We start from the raw sequence: 23,165 nt of genomic DNA on the forward strand, positions 1-23,165 counted from the left end.
TCCATTTCTCTCTTAAACTGTGATTAATATGGAGGGTGATCCAGGTCAATGCAGAACTTAATGTAGTCTGTGATAACAGACATCCTCTCATCCAAGTTGCCATAAAAAATGTCCCAGTCCATGCAGGCTAGTAAACCCTGTAGTAGTGCAATGGTGTCCTACAACCACTGGCAGACGCTGTTGTTCTGGGGCTTGAGACATTTCAGTACCTTTCGGTTTCATTATTTTTTTACTGCACACTGGCGATTATGCAATTGTTAGACTATGGAGTGTTGATTGGTAAAGATCAACAGATCATTGGTTGCATACCCTTACAACTGAGGTTACATGGTATCAAGTGATATGACGGCTATATTTATTTCTGTATTATATCAAACTAAAGCCATACGGTCATATTTAAAATCATTTTTTGCAAATGTAAAAACAACATATTTCAACAGTTGGGAACAAAAGAGAGAGAAGATCCAATAGATGATTGCAGAAGGGTACTTTACAACAACAGCTCCAGTTTCGTCACCTGCAAACAGCCAAAGTACCTTCTGCCATCTAGTGGCTGTTCTTCTAAAAAATAAGCAGTTGAATGAACATTTTCCATGCCAACAATTTAGAAAACTCTTTATGCCAAGACAATTGTCATTGACATGTACATTTACATTTTCTTCTTAAGGAAATATGTTCACATTCTTTGGAGAGAGGGCTGCTCTTCGAGCTGTCAAAATCTCCCCTGCTGTTTACAACAATATCTCACTTGCCACACTTGTTGTACAGCAAGATGTGTGACGAGCTTGGACCATTGTCGGTAAAGATGCTCATTTTCTCTCAATCATTTCAGACGATCTATATCAAGAGGGATGACTTCTGCCATCTTGTAGCGGTGCGTCTCTTCTTCCACATCAGGGTACTGGCAGCGGCCCAAGGTGGGTGTGCTTTAAATCTTCGGGCTCTGGCTGATCTCTTCTCCAGAGACCTGGGTCTAAAAAAGACAAGATCACACAAAACAGCTGTTTTACTGTAATGGAAGTGCTCATTGTGACTTGAGGTGAATCAACACCAAACACAACAGTTATTCTGATGGTGTGCTATATTATTATTCATGAAATATTTAAATGTTCTGAAATCAAAATGAATAACTACTTTTAATAATTCAACATTACTTTAATTATATGATTTTACAATCATTTGTGATTCCACATTATTATTATTTCTGAAATAAGATCATATAATTGACCACATACCTGTGTGGGATGGTCTTGCAAGACTTTTCTCAGCCAGAGAATTGAAGATCTCACACCAAGAGAAGTCATCCATGTGGGGTAGAGACTTGAACCTGGGATCCAGTGCAGTGCTCTCGTTCAGGAACTGTGCGAGTGTTGGGTCAGAATACCTCTCCTCAAAGTGACCTGGTGTCGCAGATTTAACATCCTCCACAATCTCATTACCTGTGAAACTGTGCTACATAGATGTTAAAGTTATGTCTGAAGGGACAGACCATAGACGCAGTCGCTTGTTCAGAACTCAGCAAAGTTGTGACTGCTTTCAGAGGCTTCAGTTCCTGAACCACCTCTTCAACACATGTTGACCAGAGAGGGTGTTGAGGTTTTTGGCACTCTTTTTAGTTTCTTTCTGTGAGCGCAGAATAAACAGCATCTTGTTGCTCCAAGTACTGTCTATGCATGTCATAGCTGAAGTTCCACCTTGTGATGACATCTTGAACCAGCTTGTGAAAAGGACACTGAAGCGTGTCTTGTTTGGCCTTTAAGGTACTTCGCTGGAAAAAGTGACCAACTTCCTGACTTGGCCCAAAAGATAGGACAATTGTTTCACTCCCAAAACCCTTCTGGAGTGCCACATTCACTGTGTGGGCAAAACCCCCGATACGTGGTGACAATCCAGCTTCCTTTGTGGCGTTGACAATGTTTATACTCGCGCGTGTGTAGAGGTCCTGCGTGTGCACATTAAACATATCTCTGCTCGCACAAGCAAAATTGCAGCCTGCGAGGAGAAAACCATGCTTTGAGCGAGACTACTATCACTGCTCTTCAGCTCATCAAACCTTTACTTGCTAGGTCGCCAATAGATTTTCTTTTTGACACTAAGTGGGCGGACCCAGTCACCATTGTATAACTACATTTAATTGGTTCCAATCCTCGTCTTCAGATTGGCTGGATATTATTCTGGTGGTTTTCAATCCGCCACTAAACACTACATCTCAGAAGTCCGTGTTCTACATTTGTCTGACAGGTTGTTCAGACAGTAGAGGCTGAGGAAATACAAAGTATGTCATTAGTGTTTTGAAATACAATAATTACAAATGTTTTTCTCTTGTAAATGAACTGGAGTCAAGTTGCTTAGATTGATTTAAATTCACTCCATCATTCTATTACAGACAATGTGTGTTTGATCGTCAAACCTCTTGTGACAAACAGCTCAAAGAAGCTCTTTGATCTTAATTGATTCAAACATTGTGTGATCATATTTAATCATACTGTTGTGTCTACAGAAGTTAACAGATATCATGTAGTTGTATATAATATGAGCAACAATTGAGCCGGTCAAGGATCTGGAGCCAAGGTTAGGAACCACTGTTTGTATAATAACTGTTTGCTAAGTGAGTTCCCAAACTTAAATCTCTGACAAATTAGAGGATGAAACATTATTCAGATCCTTCACCGCAGTAAAAGTCCTAATACCATACTGATGAAACAATCCACTACGAGTAAAATACCTACATTCAAAACCTAAGTGAAGTATGTTAATATCAGCAACATGTACTTTAAGTGCAGAAAGTAAAAGTACCTGTGCAGTAAAATGTACCCCGTCAGTGTTTTACTATTAAATCTGATGTTTGAGGATATATATTGCTGCATTAACGTGTATGCTGCATGTTTTTAACTCCTTTATATACTGTTGGTTAGTTTAATCAGCAATGCATCATATTCTATAAGATCATGTTTGTAGTGTCAGTACAATACATTATTTACCTCAGATGTGTCAGAGTGATATCCGGCCAATCTAAAGACGAGGATTGTAACCAATTCAATTTAGTTATAAAATGGCGACTTAGTGTCAAAAAGAAAATCTACTCGCGAGCGAGCAGGTAAAAGAGCAGATTAAAGTTTAGCCAGCAGAAGAGCAGTGATAGTAGTCACGCGCTAGGAGACGCCCCTCGTGCTCAAAGCATAGTTTTCTCCTTGCAGGCTGCAATTTTGCTCGCGCGAGCAGATATTCTGCGCGGAGTGATGTAAAACTGCTCGTCAAAGTTAAGTACGCGATTTCGGATTTTGATATTGATTTGCCTTCATACAATGTTTTTTGTATAATCTGTTGTCACAGGGATGGTGACATTGGATCTGTCCCGTGTCCATTCCACTTCCCTCAGCAGAATCTCAACTAAATCTATTTATATGGTACCTGGTATATGGTAATAAAGCCTAAAAATAAGTTATTTGTCAAAGATGCTTTCATTGTTTCTGTAAGTCACGGGGAAGGCAAAGTGTTGCCACACCGATAATGTCAGGGAAGCAGGAGGATTTGGCAGTAGCCATGGTGTTTCGTAAAGTGCAAGCTGCAGACTACGGTAAGCTACATTGTGTCACCTTTCAAGTGTTTTCTGTTTTTGCCCCCCTTCTGACATGTGCAAGACGTGTGCAAAATGGCCTTTTGGAGTACTAAATATAAAATACTGGGTAACATATATAATAACTACACACTATGAAGCATTAGTTAAGTATGAGTAAACACTTAATTCATCCTTTATAAAGCATTGTTCCTACATTAACACTCATTAGTATACAATTCATAGCAACAGTTGTAAATGTTTTATTCTAGATTAATAAACTCGTCTATTATGTATTTCGCGATTGTGTTTTCATACTTTCATACTATAAATGATGGATTCCCCATTTGTATATGAAGTATTATATATATTACAAACCAATTAAGGAGTTGTAGATGATTGATAAGATCATTTATAAAGTGTAAGTAAATGATTAAGAACATATTTAGATGTTCATTATTCATCCATTTATATTTTAGCTATATTTCAGCTTAGGTTCAAACTGCACCATCCTTTCATTTAGGGCTGCAACTAACGATTATTTTAATAATCGATTAATCTGTCGATTATTTCTTCGATTAATCGGATAAAAAAACAAAGCATTAACACTGTGGCATGATAGCCTATCAGCGTTGAGATGTTTCTCCTGTCGTCACTGACTTCCTGCCGTTGTTGAATCAGGAAATTAATACTGTAGCCGCCTGTGTTCACCCAGAGCTCTACGATCCCTCATATCAGTAGAGACCGGACTATGTGTATACATGTGTGTGTGTAAACCATATGGTGCAAACAATGAATAGACGCTGCCGTATTTACGTCTATATGACGTTGTGTTGATGGAGCTGCTACAATGTTAGCATAGCCTAGCACTGATCGATCAGAGCACCATTGATAAAACAAGTACAAATCGGCATCATTACGTAGTTATTTCGGAGTCCCTTTTTGTCGGTTTATTGCCGTTAAATCACAGCCAAATCAGTTTATTGTGTGTTCATACAGCTGTAGTAAACAGCCGACGTGTGGCTCACTAGACACAGTGAGCTCGATGAAATCCACGGAGCTCCTCTGGACTATGTTATGAACCAGACATGACGGTGTTTAGTTTCCCGTGATATCTGGGACTTCCACAACAAGTACCAAGCAGAAATACAGGTGATTTTTTCCACGGTTGATGGCGGACAGTTGAACGGCTTTCAGGGCGATAAGCCGCGCCCCCTCTCCGGCGCGTCCAGCGCGATTCACGCGAATGAACACAAATAGTCCCCGGAGAGACCGGCGGTGCGAATCACGCGATAAACACAACGCGAATCGCGAATAATGCGGTGTTTGTAACACCGCATTATTCGCGATTCTCGAGTGGCGTAATAATCGCGTGACACAACGAATCGATAATGAAATTCGTTGCCAACTCTTTTAACAATCGATTATTATCGATTTTATCGATTCGTTGTTGCAGCCCTACTTTCATTTAATAAATTTGAGAAGTTGAAAATGTTCCTCGATTTGGGTCGCGGCTTGTCCCGCAGCCAGACCAGTTGATCCACTGATCTAGATCACCTTGTACAGTTCAATCATGGTAAGATGGTAGCAAGTTGTGTAGGTCGGGCCTTTCTGCATTTGTCAGATTTCCACACTTGACATCAAAAGGTAGTTTGGTTTGCTGTGTAACAGTAGTTGACAGACTGGGTGGTTGTACTGGGCAGGTGGACACATTACATACAGGGGCTAAATCCTCACTTATGTCAGTGTCGGACACCGGAGTAAACTGTCCTAACTGCATACCTGAATGCAGCACCATAGGGGTGTGTGTGGGATTGAAGATGCGTGCAACAGTGTAGCCATTTTCAGCAGTGGACAGTGTGCGGTCAACTACAATACCATCCAGTTCTGGTTGCCGGGGTTCAAGACAGCCATTGTAACTGCCTGGGGGGGCTGCATTGAGAACAAGGGGAATCAGGGTGACTTTGCAAATCATTTCACAGCGTGGGGGGACAGTAATGTTATGTAATGTACAATAATGTACAATAATGTTCTCCATTATTTGTGCTGTACAACTAGCAGGTGCCAGATCACTTTTCCGAGGTAGGGGCAGAACCTCATCATCTAGATAGCACCCCTCCCCATGTCTAAAATAACACTGAGGAGTGAGAACGTCACAACCCAATATGAAGCCTTGATCAACACCTCTGATGACCTAGGTTTCAGACCTAGCTTAAAGGTGACATCTACCATACTTAATGTATCCAAGCTTTGGCCAGTCACAGCTTGTGACATGATGAACTTCTTTTTTATGGGTCTCTTTGCAAGAGAAGGTATTGACATCTTGGTCTGCTCACTTATAAATGAAATAGTGGAGCCTGTATCTAGCATGATGTGCATAGCAGTTCCATTTACATAGGAGGTGAAATCTTTACTTCCAGTCGCTTCAGTGTTCTCTGTTCCAGTCAAGGGAATTGTCCTATCTGTACTACCACTAGGGGTTGTCGATTACTGTCTATTATTTCAGTGAGGCAGACCTCTGGGGCTTCCAGAGAAGTAGCTGATGAGCATCTTCAGCTAATGTCCATTTCCCTGTTCAATTCTGCCATGATCTTTGTAGTCAGTTTTGGTAGGGCTCTGCTGGCCTTTGTCCTCACACTCTTGGAATTACACGTTTGGTATGGGGAGTTGGGCTTTGGCAACGTCAGTCATAGTGGTGTCTGCTGGGAGAGGTTTATCTCCATCTCCTTACCTCGTAAGGGCCACTGGCATGGGCTAAGTCAGGGGTCGGCAACCTTTACTGTCCAAAGAGCCATTTTGCCCTATTTTCCACCAAATGAAATGTGTCTGGAGCCGCAAAAGCTATTTGATATCACAGCTTATATAAGTTTTATACATAGTTATATTATATACACAAAAACTATAGTTTCTTGTATTTATGAAATTATAGAACAATAATGAAGACAATTCTTGACATTTTATTGCTATTTTAACTTTTATGAAGAGGAGAAAACATGTGTTAAACACAGAACTATGCAGGCCTGGAGTCCCCCCATATTTGTGGAAAATAACTTTGAAATAAATATAATATATAGCTGCAGAAGTGAATCAAACACAGAAGATTTCAAGTATATTTGGGTCCTCCCCATGTTTGTGGAAAAAAATATTAAATAAAAAGTAGCCTACTTTGAAATAAATATAACATCTAGCTGCAGCCTAATATCTTAAAAAGAGTACATGTAAAAAATAGGCCAGTTTGTGTTTAAGTAAGATTAAAGTCCATTTCAGCACGCTGTCATCCTCTTCTTTTTTTTCCCTCAGCCACTTACAACCATCAACCGTCAGTTCAGGATCTAAAATAAATATTTTTCTCCAAGATAATACCCTATTAAATGATAGTGTTCTCACCCGTTTCATGTGATTTTTGTTTCTGAACATCGCTGCAGAGTTTCTCTATATCAGGGCTGTAAGATGTGACTTTGAGCTTCACACAGGACTGCAGGCTGTCATCTGTGAGGCGGGAGCGATATTTTGATTTTATGTAATTCATGCTTAAGAAAACCTGCTCGCATAAGTATGTTGATCCAAAGATGGACAGGACTCCAAATACATACTTCTTCATGTTCATGTAAGTGTCGGGAATGGCATTCCATGTTTCAAACACAAGTTTGTCGGGTTTGGGGAGGTTTTCAATATCGCTCCATTTGTGCTCTCTAGCGAGGACGGCCTTCTGGCGGGCGACATCTTCAAGATCAGCCGTCAGGCTTTTGAATTTGGACACCCATAAGTCTTTATCAGCTATGTCGGCCAGTTCGATTTCCAGATCAGGTGGACTTACTCCCGGGAATGCAGACATGTTCAGCTGGGATGGGTCGATGTCCAGGGGTGTGACGGGGGAAGGATAATGTGCTTTTTTCCTCCCTGAATCCTTTCCTAAATGCAGTTTGCATTTCGATAATTGCACACTGTAAATACTCACAATTTATGTGAGTATTTTCTTCTCTGAACTCTCTCAGGGAGGGGAAGTGAGAGAGCGTGCCTCTCTGTACATCTCTGGCAAACACTGTCATCTTGCGCTCAAATGCCAAAACATCCTCCAGCATCTGCAGAGCCGTGCCTCCCTTTCCCTGGAGACTTTTGTTCAGCGTGTTTCAGTGACTTGTCATATCTACCATGAAATGCAACTTTTCCAGCCAATCTGGATCTCCCAGCTCAGGATAGGTGAGGACTTTGCTTTCCAGGAAGGTTTTCACATGTTCCAGACAAGCAGCAAACCGTTTTAGCACCTCTCCCCTGGACAGCCACCGGACTTTGTTATGCAGCAGGAGATCTGAAAACGCGCTGTCCACTTCTTCCAACAACGAACAGAACTGTCGGTGGTTTAATTAACCCCTTTGACATTAATTCGTTCACTATCTGAATAACAAGGTTCATCACCTCCATACATTCCGGGGGAAATGTTTGAGCGCACAGTGCTTCCTGGTGTAAGATGCAGTGAAACAACAGCAGCTTTCGATCGAGTGACTTCTGAAGTAAAGTCACAAATCCCTTCTGTGCTCCTCTCATACTGGGTGCCCCATCAGTAGCCACTGACACCATGCGGGTCCTGTTTATTTCTTTAGCTTTTAAACAATTCACAACAGCCTCACAAGTGCCCTCCCCCGTGTTTGTCCTTTTAGCGGTATTAATTGATTTCTTCCTGCGGCCCATCAGAGTTCATATATCTGTATAACAGTGCTGTCTGCTCAATGTCGTTTACATCTCTTGACTCATCACAGGCGATTGAGAATGCTGCAGCTGAATTGATGTCCTCAATTTGCTGACTGGTGATGTTTGTTGCCATTTGAATGGCCCTGTCCTTAATGGTCTTTGCAGAGAGAGGCAGATCTCAGATTTTTTTAACAATTTCCCCTTTGTTTTTGAAGTCCGAGAATAGTTGCTCAGATACTTTAATGAATGTATTCTCCACCTGTGAACGGCTTTCCACGCCTTACTATCTCATGAGCTGCCACAAAACTAGCAGCAGTAGTTGAGTTTGGAAACTTGATCCACTTTGTGAAAGTATATTTACTTTGCTCAGTTTGCTGCAGCAGTTGAGATATCGCTCTTTTTCCTTCATTTCCAGCTTGATACTTTGTTTGTTCTGAAAGTGTCTTTCAACATTAGATTTTTTGTTGTTTGCTAATTTCTCGTTACATATCAAGCCAGCATCGTTGGCAGTGAAAGCAAATCAATACGTCCACGCAGAATTAAATTCTCTATTTTCGTCCGGGACTTTTCTTTTTTTGGATTCATCCATTGATAGTTTACCGAGGGCGGGGGTCCTCAATTACGACGAGCCACCTGTAGGGAAAGGCGCTTGACGGCGACGTAATAGGCTGTGACGCACATTTTAGTTGACAAAATATTTAAATGTTTTTTTACTTTCCATGACACTGTATCACCTCAAACTCCAATATAAGAGGTGTTCCCTTTGAAAGAGTGTCCACTGTGCAATATTTCTTTTTTAACCGTTATTTATTTGAATGTTATCTTGTGTCAAAGCCTCAGGGAGCTGCAACAGAGGGGCTAAAGAGCCGCAGGTTGCCGACCCCTGGGCGAGGTAGTGCGTGTCTCTGTTAGGCTGTCGGTACCTGTCAGGTTCCCAGCGGGTGAAGTCCTGATGGTGGCGTGTCACGTGAGGAGAGTAGTGTTCCTGAGAAAAATGATGGGAACGTGAATATCTGGATGGGGAATGTCCATAGCCTGAGCTCCATGCTTTTGTGGGTCTATCAACTTCAAAAGCTTCGGTGAAAGTTTTCACTCTTCTTTCATGACACTTGACTTAAAGCTCCTGATCCAGACCAGCAATGAAGGGAGGCATTTTCATACTCTGAAGCCTTAAGCTCAAAATCTGGAAAAGCTTCTTTGACAAGTCTGCATACATCTGCAGCATAAACTTCCATTGCTTCAGGCAGTAGCGGTGTAACGAACAATTGTTGATCTGTGATCCATACGGATCCCCCCTCACGGTTTGGCGCGCATGTGAACTGCGTATCAATTACACAGTTTAAAGTTAACCATCACAGTGTCAGTAAAGCTTTATTTCAAAATCGTTATCGACCAATATTCAGTAAAATATGCAATCAGGACATCGGCATTTAGGTTTTTCTAGTCGTCAATCTCTGATAATGTCACAGTAAACAACCAATCGTGTTTAAATTGACAGGAGGAGAGCTAGTAATGTTAGCAGCATTGTTAACGGCCAATGAACGAAGGTTCCATTCAATGATATTATGATGCGTTCAGGCTTTGTTCAGTGAAACAGAGCCTGAACGCATCATACTCCAAAAATGTACCTTGGCCCAAAGTGTACCTTCGTAGTGATTGGGTCAAGGTCAATTTTAATGTTATCAAAATATAGCGGATAGCGTTAAATGTAACGGACCACTGTCGACCCGTGATTTGCACGGATACCCCCTCACGGTTCAGCACGCATGTGAACCGTGGATCAATTACACAGTTTAAGGTTAAACATCACAGTGTGAAATAAAGTTGACTGACATCGTTCAGTAACACATGCGATCAGGACGTCTGCATTTATGCTTTTCTAGTCGCTGATCTCTGATAATGTTACATTGTAAACAATCAATCATGTTTAAATCAACAGGAGGAGAGCTAGTAACGTTAGCAGCACCGCTAACGGCTAACGAATGAAGGTTCAATCAGTCACATTATTGAAAAAATGACTATAACAAATTAAAATGATAACATTTAGAATTTATTATAGTTAACATTGACTTCAGAGCGGTTTGAATATGTTTGGGGTCAGATGGAGTCTTGGAGACCAGCTTCTACAATCTAACAATAAAGGAATCTGTATCTGCTAATATGGATCACCAATGATGGGCAAAAACATGATCAGGGATCTGTAAAAGTAATATTTGCTCCCTTTTTTCTTTCGTGCTGATCCGATGTGAGATCTGATCTGTGATCCGAACTGTGAGTTTTATGATCCGTTGCACCTCTGACAGCAATTCATACTAAATTTAGGTTTGCACATCCACAATTATGTTTAAACATGCGTTTACGTAATTATGTTTACATCACACAAATTCACTCTTACAATAGGTTTACTTTATGATTTCTTACTTGTCCATCTCATTCTGAACACATATTACTATACATTCTTAACAATACTGTACATCTGCACAGGATCTGGATGGTACCATATGTTAACCTAACACCAAGGCTGGTGAGACTCACTCTGTTTTACTTCTGTGCTGCTCTTTGAACCTCAAACAACACTGCAGACAGAGTGAAAACACTGAAACCAACACATCCAGAATGAAGCAGTTATCACTGAGATGCTATGTGTCTCAGACTACTGAGCCACAGTACCTGTGCCTTCAACAGTTTAAGAACTTGACACGCTTGATGTATTTCTCTTCTCCGAGCTGACATGAAGTACTCATTGAAGTCTAGATTTAAGTCCTTGTGTTTTTCCTGTGCATGTTTCTTTGGTTGTTCGATGAAACTTCTTGATGGTTTCCCTTTTTTATTCTGTGGTACTGACATAAATGTTTGAACACAAGCACTAATTACTGGTGGTTTGTTTTATTTTGTCCCCATTTTCAAAGCTGCACATAAAATGTTGTTTGTTGAACACGGCACAGAGACAACGCTGTCTGTCAGTGGGCTGAGGATTGTTGGGCTTGCCACTTACCACTATAGCACTCGGAGAATGCATCAACGCCTTTAGCTCATTCAGATCACTCTCAGCCTGAATAAAGAGGGAAAAAGCATGATCAACATAAACGGGGAAGGATTCACTAAAGATAAGACCTTTACTAGACAAACACTGACTAGCATAGATTTCAAGCACAGGTAAATTAGACATTAGATATAGATATGAATGTCACCTTGTCCCACTCTCCTTCCATGACATGATTGCGGAACTTTGTGGCAGAGGGGTGCTCCAGTCTGCAGCCCGACTCCTGCATCAGGAGGTCCACCGTCTGACTGTCAGCAATGACACAGCAGAGGAAAAATCAATCAACGTCACAAGAATAACTTCAGCACTCATGATCAATCTTTAATGCAATGACTGGAACTTGAACAAGTAAAGTTGTGTCATGTGACTGACTGATAAATAACATATGATTGTGTGACAGTAAGCACAGAGCCACAGCAGCAAGGGGGGGGGGGGGGGTAATCCAATCAATCACTCTATTCCAGTCATCATAAAATATGAGGCCGATTATTTACAGCTTCATTTCTAAACCTCAATAGAAGCTCCACATGTCCAGACAGAAAGACGTCATGGAGTACAGCCCTGGTTAGTTGTGCTTCGCGTGTGGAGAGATGTACATCTCGGAGTTCTCTTTTTGTATTTAGTGTTTTCTGAATGACTGAGAAAATCACCAAGAACAGTAACAACGCCGTTTTACCGTTTCCGTGCTACGGTTTGCAACAGGCTGGTAATGGAGCCTCAAATGTCCACCAAGGACCAATTTCCTCCTAGAACTCTGGGCCCTTTGATAGCTTATTGCATCCCATTTAACTGTGAGGACTTCCAGTACACTGACATGACTATGGGTCACACTGACATGTAAACACTGTGCTCCTCTCTCACAGGCTGCCACACACACTCATGAAGAGTAAATAGAACATGCAAACTATTTGAAAATTAAGCAACGTTGAGCAGAATGACTTCATTTGTCCCAACTTGACCTTTTTTTCAGAATGTTTAGGAGCAATTCTTCACTATGGCGAATATATCCACCGAGCTGAATTTGATAATAACATAATTCATATTTTGTTCCATTGAACAGGATGACAAACAGTTTAAATTCCATGAAAAACTTCAGGCCAGTGTTGTCTCATCTACTGCGGACCACGGGCCCATGCTTTGTGGATCATGTATAGGCCTTCAGAGTGGTACCATGTACCCAGGTGTGTTTATGAATGTTAGCGCTGATATATATCTATATAGATATATATAGTAATATATATCTATATAGACAGACAAGCATCCCTGGTCTGCCCTGCTGGTGCGGAGAGGCTGGCTTTGTTTTTCTCCCATGACTAGAGAGAAGACAACATGTCCACAGGTCACTGGAGGATCATTCTGTTGACAGTCTGATGACACAGTAGTCCAGCTGGCTCACTTACTTGAGACCGAGGTCGTGTAAATGTTGTCCTATCAGCCGGATGACATCCTCCTCAGACTGGGACAAACGCTTCTTCTTCTTCACGCCCGAGTTGGCCTCCGCCGTGCTGTTGCTGGTCGGAGGCTGAGCTGACACTCCGTTGTTGTTGCTGACGGTGTTTCCATTGTTTGGGGCTGACTCCGTTAGAAGTCCGTTAGAGTGAGCTACTCCGGTGGAGGACGACTCGCTGTTCTGCGCACCGTTTCGGCAGTACTGTTCTGAATCTCGGTCCTGTCCTGCCCCGTTAGCCTGCATGTTACCACGGTGTATATATATATATATTGTGTGTGTATATATATATATATATATATATATATATATATATATATATATATATATATATATATATATAACTAAACAACCGGTACTTCCGCCGAGAGGCCCACTGACCCAGATGCAGCCTCGAACTGCCCTGTTCCCCTGCGGCCGAGTCTCCGTGTTTGTTTCGCGGCGGTGTTGGTGACGATAACCCGGATTATGACTCGCACGACGAAGAAACAGAGACCAGAGTTATTTCGACGGCCACATTTTGAGAAACCCCGTGCTGTTGTTTGCTGTCAGGTGCGGTTAAAGCCTCGGTGTGTTGTTGGGTCGAGCTTGTTATTGTTGCTCTCAGACAGCTGCAGCCTGTTATAGACATACGCAGTGACGTCAGAAATTCCTTCACGTCTTTTTGCGCGTGCTGCGCATTGGCTGCGTCGTCGTTAGGGGCGCTGTCCTCTATTTTATTTCACATCTATAATGTCTCAATTTAAATTGTTGAAATTACAGCCCGCTGATATTGTGGTTTATTTCTGTGTTTCAATGTCAGCCCATTACACCACTGGTATAAAAACATCAGGCCCAGTCGATCACACCATAATTGCTTCTTCATGTTTTAATGCAGTAATGGTTATACAGGAAAAGATCAATTCAAATGTGAATGATTCAAATCATTTGATATGAAGAGGAGTATTAAAGATGACTTCATTCTCACTACGGGCTCTTCAGTACATTCATTGTCGTTCACAATGGGTGTTCTTGACAAATACTTTCAGGTCATTTTCTTATGTTGCCCTATGCTGTTATCTCAAAGATCCAATCCTTCCACAGTCCCAGCACCTCAGGGACGGTGTGACACAATTTGTAATGCTTAAAAAAGCCTCAACAGTTTAAAATCTACTCAATCATCTGTGTCCAGTGTTCTAAAGTAGTCATTTCGTATCCTCACAATGAAAGATGTTCAAATTCACCTGCTCTGTGCTGCTGGAAGGGGCCCACTCAGGGTTAGCTCCGGGGGCCTCACGAGTCTGCATTACGGTGCTGGATCACTTTCCTGTAAAAAGTGTAGGATACCTGCAGCCCCAACACTAGCAGATCCAGTGGAACACTTGTGCTGTCCAGGGTCCTTCTCCTCAGTATTAGACTGCAGTGTCAATGTTCTCGTAAAAAGCCCACCTGCTCACTCAACTCTGTAGAGTTCCATTGAATAAGCTTTTCCATTGAGGCCAAATTATTTGTATATTAATCAGTTTCTCAAAAAGGGCAACAAAGATGACATAAATTGTGAATACATATTAAAAGGATTTCCAAACAAGTCACGCCCCTGCCTGTCAAGTTTTAATCATTTTTAACAGATTTCCTATGTTCCTACCCTCACCTATGGTCACGAACTCTGGGTCGTGACCGAAAGGACAAGGTCGCGGGTACAAGCGGCCGAAATGAGTTTCCTCCGTAGGGTGGCTGGGCTCAGCCTTAGAGATAGGGTAAGGAGCTCGGACATCAGGAGGGAACTTGGAGTCGAGCCGCTACTCCTTCGCATCGAAAGGAGTCATCTGAGGTGGTTCGGGCATCTAGTTAGGATGCCTCCTGGACTCCTCCCACTGGAGGTTTTCCGGGCACGTCCAACTGGGAGGAGACCCCGGGGAAGACCCAGAACACGCTGGAGGGATTATATCTCCCAGCTGGCCTGGGAACGCCTCGGGATCCCTCAGTATGAGCTGGAAAATGTTGCGGGCGAAAGTGAAGTCTGGGTCAGCCTGCTTGGCCTGCTGCCACCGCGACCCGACCCTGGATAAGCGGAGGAAAATGGATGGATGGATGGATGGATTACAATTGCATGTGCGCACCCAGATGAGGGAGAGTGCTTTCTAGAGCTTCAGCATCCGGAGAGAGAAAGCCCGCTGTGTTCACACACAGCTTCAGCATCAGGTGAGTATTGAATAGTCCTTACACATAATTAAAATAAGTTTATTGGATAGTGAATAGTACAGAGCATGGAACCAGGGTGCCCCTTTAATGGAGTATTTCCTGCAGAAAATAACAAATAAATTAATAAATAAAACAATAAATTAATTAATTAAATACTCATAAAACAATGTTGACTTGTATTTTGAACCTTCATTGAGCTTCTTTGTCAGTGAAGGCTTTTTTCCCTTTAACTAGGACAAACTGCAGACTTGTATTTTATTGTTTCTTATATTACTTATCTTCCATTCATCTGTTTACTTCACTTGCACTTTCAGATTTGTACCAACAAATGTACATTTTGTTAACTCTTTGGGGTCAAGAGCATATTCTCGATTTTTACATCTTTTCTTAAATTCACCTTTTAATACCTTCTACTGCTTTCTGATATATTAATTGTAGTAAGATCTCATATTTGTGTAGTGTTACTTACCTGTACATATATAGATACATTACACAATGCAGTATATAGTAATGTAATCTCTTTCTTTTCAAAGCACCAAGCTAAATCTATTTCACTTAGTATGTGCAAATAAATGTCAAATAAAGGAGCCAAAATCAAAGCAATGCAGCAGTTGTGATGACGGACCGATTCATTAGCCGATACTCTGCTCCATCCCATCACCCTGTAGAAACATTGAGCTCTTCCACAATCAAGGTGCTGTAGTTTCCACCTGCTGTGCAGTAATCAGACTGAAGCACGTCTTTGGGATTTTTTTTAATTAACTCACCTTATGACGACAACTGAAATGAAAGAGGGTACACTAAAACTGTGGAATCAGAGTTCTTTATCAAAATGTTGACAAAAGCTGAACGGAAACAACTAGAACCACAAGACTGAACCGGTTTGTTGTTTTGATGCTATCAGCTGGCCTCAGGACCGCCTTTCAGTGTTGTGTTGTTGCTTCGCTCAAAAACTCTAGAATCATCACACATTATTCAAATGTTGTTCCCAAGCCTGAGATTCTGAGATTGAAACAGCTGTGGTTTCATTTAAAGACATTCCTTTAAGATTGGCACTTTCACATCTATGTAAGAAAAAAACCCAATGTCCCTGTCATTTCCAATAAATAAATCGGACCAATAAACACTGTCTAAGCTCTATGTGCAACCAGGACACATTCAGTCCTTTCACGTTTTCACTTTAAATAGAACAGAACGTGTACATTACATTATAAAAATATGAATTAAAGGGGAAGGAATGATTTAACCTTTACTGAAGAGGAGTGTCAGGTTTGTAGAAGAAGAAACTATTGCACTTTCATCCCATTCTACAGAGACATTAATGGGCTTTACCATCAACAGAGGAATAAACAGTATACATTTACTTTCCTGCCAGGTGGGTGTGCCCACTCTGCTGCATGTCACTGCTGTCATCCCAAATACAAACTTTAGGGGAGCAATGTCAGCGGTTCCCTTAATGCAATTAGAATTTGGTGTGTAATCACAAGCAAATGATGTTTGTGGCTAAAGAGAAACCCTGCATGTGAGTCATGACCTATTGATAGCCTTGCTCACCTCCTCCAAACACATGCTTTGCCTGCAATTGGTCCAAAATGTTTTTTTCTAAGCTTCAACTGACCCATGGCATTACCATTTTGATTTAGGTGTAAAGCCTTTGCACCTTACTTCCACCTTGGGTAGAGGGACCGAGATGACCCAGGTGGTGAGACCTCTGAAGCTGTTAGAAGACGTGTCCTCCTAGGAGTCAATTAGACCGTCTATGTACACAAAGCCACACAGCCCAGGTCTGTGAGGGCCTGGGCGATTTCTGTGTGGACCAAAAACGTTTTTGGACCACCAGACCTCATCAGCCAAGTGCAACTGTAAAAACATTGGCATACGCAGAACCCTGTGCATGTCTGTGGTAAACGTCCATGTCCATTTTGTCCCTGTGCACAACGTAGCAAGCAGAGACTAACAAGACACAGATGATTGCCAACTTCAGGCCAGAATTCACCAGAGGAGTGAGACCCCATTTCCACCTGGTACAAGAGCATGAGATCTGTATCTGGATACCTTATCTGGATCAGGGAATCCACATGTTAATTCACATCTGGAGGTGGTCTGGCTTACATTGTTATCAGATCGTAGCCGTGTGTAAACAGCCCTGTATAGTTTGAAAGATCACCTTGCTTGGATGCCATTCAATGACACACCGTTACTTAATAGCACTGTGGGTGGACAGCAGTGTCAAAGCTAAGCTGGAACATAAAGTCAGCTGGCTCACCCACCGAAGCTGTGTTGAGATGCGACACAGTGCAGGTAGAGTTGAGACAAACAGAATGTGTTCCAGGTGTAAATGCAAAGGCCTCATAATCAGATATCCGTATCCAGATGAAGATTACATGTTAATACCAGGTCAACATAGGAATTACAGCACATACGAATGCTGGATGAGACCAGCCTGACCAGGTGGAAATGGAGTTGATCCAAATCTTGTGCAAACAACATTGAAGGCTGCAACGAGTTCAACGTCATGGATCTGAACTTTTTGTTGCCGTCGTCATCTTACAACATGAAATTTACTTTCTGACTGTATTCTAAAATCTTTCATTACAGCCTTCTTTTCCCACATGACTACATGCAGTTAAAAGGAAAATTCCAGTTTATGACAGCTTCAAACATTGTTCTCTCTGTTAATTGCTGAGATCATATCACTGAAATAGGTCTAATGGGTCAAGAAACAGGAGCAGTCAGACATTCACACAGGTTGGATACAAACACTTTCATCAGCTCATCTATACCATTTTATATTAAGTTTAAACTGAAAGTGAGTCACCTGAAATCCCAGGAAAACTGTGCACAAAACTACAGGAAGTGCAGTCAAAGTTGAAAACTGTAATTGATGGATCATTTTACAGTTTGCCTTCTTTTTCTCTTCAAATAAGTTTGACTGACCTGCTGGTGTGTTTCCAACCTGCTCTGATCCTCTGACTGCTGGTGTGTCTGCACATCTCAGCTATCAACTGTACAATAACCAAAACACATTGTGACCAGAGTAAGTTGAAATAAACAGGAATGCTGTGAAAGGACTCTGAGAATTTCCCCTGCCTGTAGAAGGCCATGGAATGGTTTAACTACATGAAAACATGGTGATCACAGCTGTCATAGGCACTTCCATCAATCCACAATAAGTGTGAAAAATATTTCTTCCATATGTGCTACCCTCTGTACACCGTCACCTGTCCCTCCCCTAAAACACACAGCACACACACACACACACACGTGTTCTCCTTCATGTTCAACACTCCGAGGCACAGAAACACCCAGAAGCCAGTGCAGCAGTGTGCTGTACGAGCTCCAGGAGCAGAGAGGAGAGCACAGCACTGACACATCTGATCAGAAGGAGAGAATACTTTCACTGTGGAAAAATACACTATGCGCACACACTATTATACACAACCACACATTGGCAGCAACAGGTGGCAGATCAGTCTGTATCGTCACACTCTGGCCTCTCATTGGTCCACTTCCACATCCTCTTCCTCATCAAAGACAGGAAATCTGAGCTCAGATCAGTTTGTCAGGTTTCCATACATGGAAGTATTCTGTAAATGGGCAGCGGTCCAAAATTGAGCCTGGGCTTCCAAAAGCCACGGAGTGTGACTGTGCTGAGGAAATGCCAAAAAACTGGCGTGTTTGCAAAAAGGGTGTGTGTGTGTGTGTGTTTCTATCTGAGACATGTCTATGGAAAGACATAAAGACCATCATTGTATTTAAATGACATTAAATCAGTTTGAATTAGTCATCCTCATGCTCACAATTTTCAATCAAATAACTGTTCTATAAATCCAATCTGTTCTGTAGCAAGATGACATGTGATTGGACCTGAATTCAATACAGTGAGTTTTGATAGGTGAGTGGGTAAGGTGCCTACCACAGAACCACAACGCCACCAGTCTGACCAGTAGCTGCTGAACCCGATCCATCGGTTATGAGTGACCATGTGTGTCAGAGCCTGTGTTCACTCATAGACACCATCAGTGTGGTGGAGAAATGTGGAGAAGCTTACTCCATACTCACTAATGAAATTCCAATTACCTCCATTACGTTAGGATGGGGGCAGAACCCTGGATCTCTTTCAAAGAATCTCTTAACATTTATTTTAGATTTTCAAGTTTTTTATAAACTGCTGCCATAAATGATTAAATGTGTCTGTCAGTCCACTAGGTGGCATGACAAACTTCCCTGCTGTATCTAGAAGCCTCATTTATCCAATTCTTCATGTTTTGAGTTCCATGGTTCATCTTGAACACGACATTCAAATTTAAATACAATCTCTACTGGCACATATATCTTTCCACAGACAGTGAACACGTATGTGTGTGTGTGTGTGTTCAGTAGTGAGTGGTGGGTTGTCACAGGTGTGTATGAAGTGTGTCAGTGGTGTTTTAATTTGACTTGTAAACATTCAGTTCAGGTATTAGAGCAATTTTAGGCAAATCACCTTTCATTCCAAAAACTCTCTCCACTGCCTCGCCCTGCATCATCACATCCTAGAGGTGATCCCTGGGGCGTGTGTGTGTGTGTGTGTGTGTGGTCCTTAGCTGTCCACCACCTGGTGTGGCAGAGTGACAGAGGAGCCATTAATAAATGAGCCTTGTTTGTCTCTTCCCTTCAGAAAATAAGTGAGCAGTTCTCCTTTCCCCTTCACAAAGATGGGCCCCCTCCTCATGAAGCGGAAGCCGTACCCCTTCAGGATGTTGTAGCAGTCCTCCACCACCTGGGGGCAACAAACACACACACACACACACACACACACACAGACACACACACAGACACACACACACACACACACACACACACACACACACACACACACACACACACACACACACACACACACACACACACACACACACAGGCTTTCAGACGGTTTCTCAGAACAAATTTGACATTTTAATTCCAAATTGTGTTTGTGTTTGCAGAAGTAAATGAAGTGAAGCAGCACAGAGGAGCGCATGACATGGGATTGAGACGACCTCGAGGACAGACGCAACATTGAACTATAACACTGTTTTGTATGAAAAGAAATGTGGCAACTAGTCTTAGTTACTGTACAATGAAGTCTGTTGATGCAGATCAAAAGATGGTCTTCTTAAAAAAAAGGTATAATGTATATCGTGTTTAAAATTTGATCTCAAACTCCCTAAAGCAGCTGTAGTTCCAGACTAATGAGGGAAATGAGCGCTAGAACTGATATAGTGTGCCACGTACAGGCAGAAGAACACATTCTTCTGTCTTACCGAGTTGTTTTAATGAATGCTTCACCTTTGATTTAATCACCCAGCAGGCACAGAACAATGTGTTTGTTTCCATCTGATGAAGCTAGTCCAAGTCTAGCATGCACTCCCTTTTAGCTCAGGTTTTAGTCTCCACCAACACCTGAGGGAAACATCGCTCTCTTTAGCTGCTAACGTCAAGCTTGATGAGAGCTTAAAGTTGGCCATAGTTCACATTACACTTAATCATTAAATCCTTGACATCAAAATATTCATGAGTGAAGTTTTAATGAGTTTTCGCAGTTTTTCAGGGAGATTAACTTTACAATGTTGCATTATTTAAAGTTTCAATCAAAAAGTTATCGGATTACCTGAACTGACGCATACTATTGGAAGGATAGTGTGAAAGCAAACTAGCATGAAGCACTCAGGTTGATCATTTATTCCTTCTGTTACTCTGTATGTCTCTGGAACTAACCACATGCCTGTGCAGCACTTCCCTTTAGAGCAGGGGTCTCACACTCATCTTCACTCTGGGCCACATCAGCATCACGGTCGTCCTCAAAGGATGTAAATGTCAGACTGTGTAAATGTAACTACTCCTAACATATTGGTAAATAACTGTCTCTGCATTTGATTATTGTTTATTCAAGTGTTAAAATATTGTACATGCAGTTCTATAAATGTAAACATATATTTAAGCACATTTCTGTTATTATAACTTAAATCCTTTTAATTTAGGGTTAAGAAATTCACATTACTCTATCAAAGGTCAAACTTTTAAAGAAAATATCAAAGACAAATATCAAACACTAGTTATTACAAATACTTTGTTCAAAGCTTAAAATCCTTCCAAGGGTGCGTTTGCACAATCCCACATGAAGTATTTCATGTGTTGTAAAGCCACGTTTAAAGTCGTCTTCAATGTACTCAATACATTTCCATGTCAAATGTAACCGATGATGAGCTGCTTCTATGGCTGTGTTTAAGTATCTCATAACATCGACTTTCTATCTCATAATTTCGACGATGGGGATATTTTTATTATCAAGTCTAACTTTTAATTTTTTTTTTTTTACTTTACTTTTTTTTTTTGCTGGCGGATTCACGGGCCACATAAAATGACGTGGCGGGCCAGATTCAGCCCGCGTGCCTTGAGTTTGAGACCCCTGCTGTAAAGGCTGGATGAGGGAGTGAACATCAGTATCCTCCACATGTTGACAGAGGGAAGCCTTGTGGGTAATGTACTCGGGGTATGGGACCTGTTGACCATCTTGTATAAGCAGCACAGGGACTAATCCCTGAATACAATTTGAATTTCTTTGATAATTTCTTTTACAAAAAACGGAAAACAACGAAATCTATATATCCAATATAAGCATAGCACAAAAAGTAAGGAAATTTGTGTTTGGTAGATTATTTCTTTGTTGTAACAATGCTTCATGGCAATAACTCGTATACTGTTGGAAAGCCTGTTTATTTCCCTTTTAAATGGGGCCACATTTTGTAAGGAACATGCATTTGTGGGATGAGCAGCAGAGCTGAGTATGTGAGTTGCGCCCATGAAAAATGTGCCAAATCTTCTCTGCCAATGCCAAACAGCTTATTTTGCTGTTGCTATTGACTCTTGTTTCGAGCTTCTGGTACCCCATGTCATCATTGGAGGCAATCTCAATGCAGAGAGAGATCGACATGAGATTCTGCAACCAGTGGCAATCCCATATCTCCAGTCTGGGACCGAACTCTATCCTCCAAGATGACAACGCTCGCCCCCACAGAGCGGTTTATCAGAGACTACCTCCATAATTTGGGAGTGGAGAGGATGGAATGGCCTGCCAGCAGTCCTGACCTCAACCCCATTGAACACTTGTGGGATCAGCTTGGGCGTGCTGTTTGTGCCAGAGTGACCAACACAACCACGTTGGCTGACTTGCGACAAATGCTTTTTGAAGAATGGGATGCATCCCACAGCAGTGTGTGAGCAGGCTGGTGACCAGCATGAGGAGGAGGAGCCAGGCTGTTGTGGCTGTGTATGGTTCTTCCACACACTACTGAGGCTCCTGTTTGTTAAATGAATACATTGTTAAATTGCCAATATGTCTTGTTTCTTCAGACTTCAATCAACCAATCCACCTGGCAGAGAAGATTTGGCAAATTATTCATGGGCGCAACCCACATACTCAGCTCTGCTGCTCATCCCACAAATGCATGTTCCTCACAAATGTGGCCCCATTTAAAAGGGAAATAAACGGGCTTTCCAACAGTATAAGATTTATTGCCAAGAAGCATTGTTACAACAAAGAAATAATCTACCAAATACAAATATCCTGACTTGTTGTGCTATGTTTATTTGTGCTCAGAATTGTTATTCATAAATTTACGCTCCACAAGCTATACATATTGAACGATTTACACTTTTACAACCTCTACTTAAACCTACTTAAACCTACTTAAACCTACTTAAACCTCTCCTGTTCATAAAGTTGAATTGTTTATGGACAATAGCAGCAGGGCTCTGTTGTCTGGAGTAGGGACAGTAATGTTCTATTTTCAATGTGCTGTGTTTGTACGCTGCTGTTCTGTAATGTCATTACGTTTATTTTGTGAAACATTTTAAGTGATTTTGATGAAATATCACAATTTTCAGTTTTGAATTAGCTGCTTTTCCTGACGGAAGCTTTATCACACGTTATTTGTGCTTTAATAAGAACAAAAATATTTTCATATTGTCTTCCCATTCCTCAAGGATGATTTATGAAAATGTGGTTACTAATTTCCTCTTGATTTTGTTTTGCAGATTTTAGAGGTATATCCAAACTTAAAGCATTCTCAAATAGCTGCAGTAGCACTGGAAAGTGTGCTCGAGTACAATGTGGTGAGGTGAACAACTCCGCTAGTCATTGTATGTAAAGATACACAGACAATGAACCTGGATTAAAACATGCCTCATCACCAAAGCTTTTAAAACTACTTGAAACTGTACTCATT

General features: G+C 41.5%; 2 protein-coding genes across 3 annotated transcripts in view; both read right to left on the reverse strand.

Moving 5' to 3' along the window:
* Nucleotides 1-13,182, reverse strand: part of wdr26a (WD repeat domain 26a) — a 39,751-nt gene extending 26,569 nt beyond the window's left edge. Inside the window, exons 1-3 of one of the 2 annotated variants that reach the window (XM_079164818.1) lie at nucleotides 12,689-13,182; nucleotides 11,437-11,536; nucleotides 11,241-11,297 (exon numbers count right to left, since the gene is read on the reverse strand). In XM_079164818.1, coding sequence (XP_079020944.1) covers nucleotides 11,241-11,297; nucleotides 11,437-11,536; nucleotides 12,689-12,981 — 450 coding nt within the window. In that variant the 5' untranslated portion in view covers nucleotides 12,982-13,182. The remainder of the gene's footprint in view (nucleotides 1-11,240; nucleotides 11,298-11,436; nucleotides 11,537-12,688) is intronic. The other variant, XM_079164817.1, reaches the window with a different exon arrangement.
* A 2,475-nt stretch (nucleotides 13,183-15,657) lies between these two features.
* Nucleotides 15,658-23,165, reverse strand: part of adcy3a (adenylate cyclase 3a) — a 67,420-nt gene continuing 59,912 nt past the window's right edge. Inside the window, exon 21 of the mRNA XM_079165324.1 lies at nucleotides 15,658-19,678. Coding sequence (XP_079021450.1) covers nucleotides 19,499-19,678 — 180 coding nt within the window. The 3' untranslated portion in view covers nucleotides 15,658-19,498. The remainder of the gene's footprint in view (nucleotides 19,679-23,165) is intronic.

The sequence above is a fragment of the Pholis gunnellus genome (assembly GCF_910591455.1).
Source record: "Pholis gunnellus genome assembly, chromosome: 8".
Lineage (NCBI taxonomy): Eukaryota > Metazoa > Chordata > Actinopteri > Perciformes > Pholidae > Pholis > Pholis gunnellus.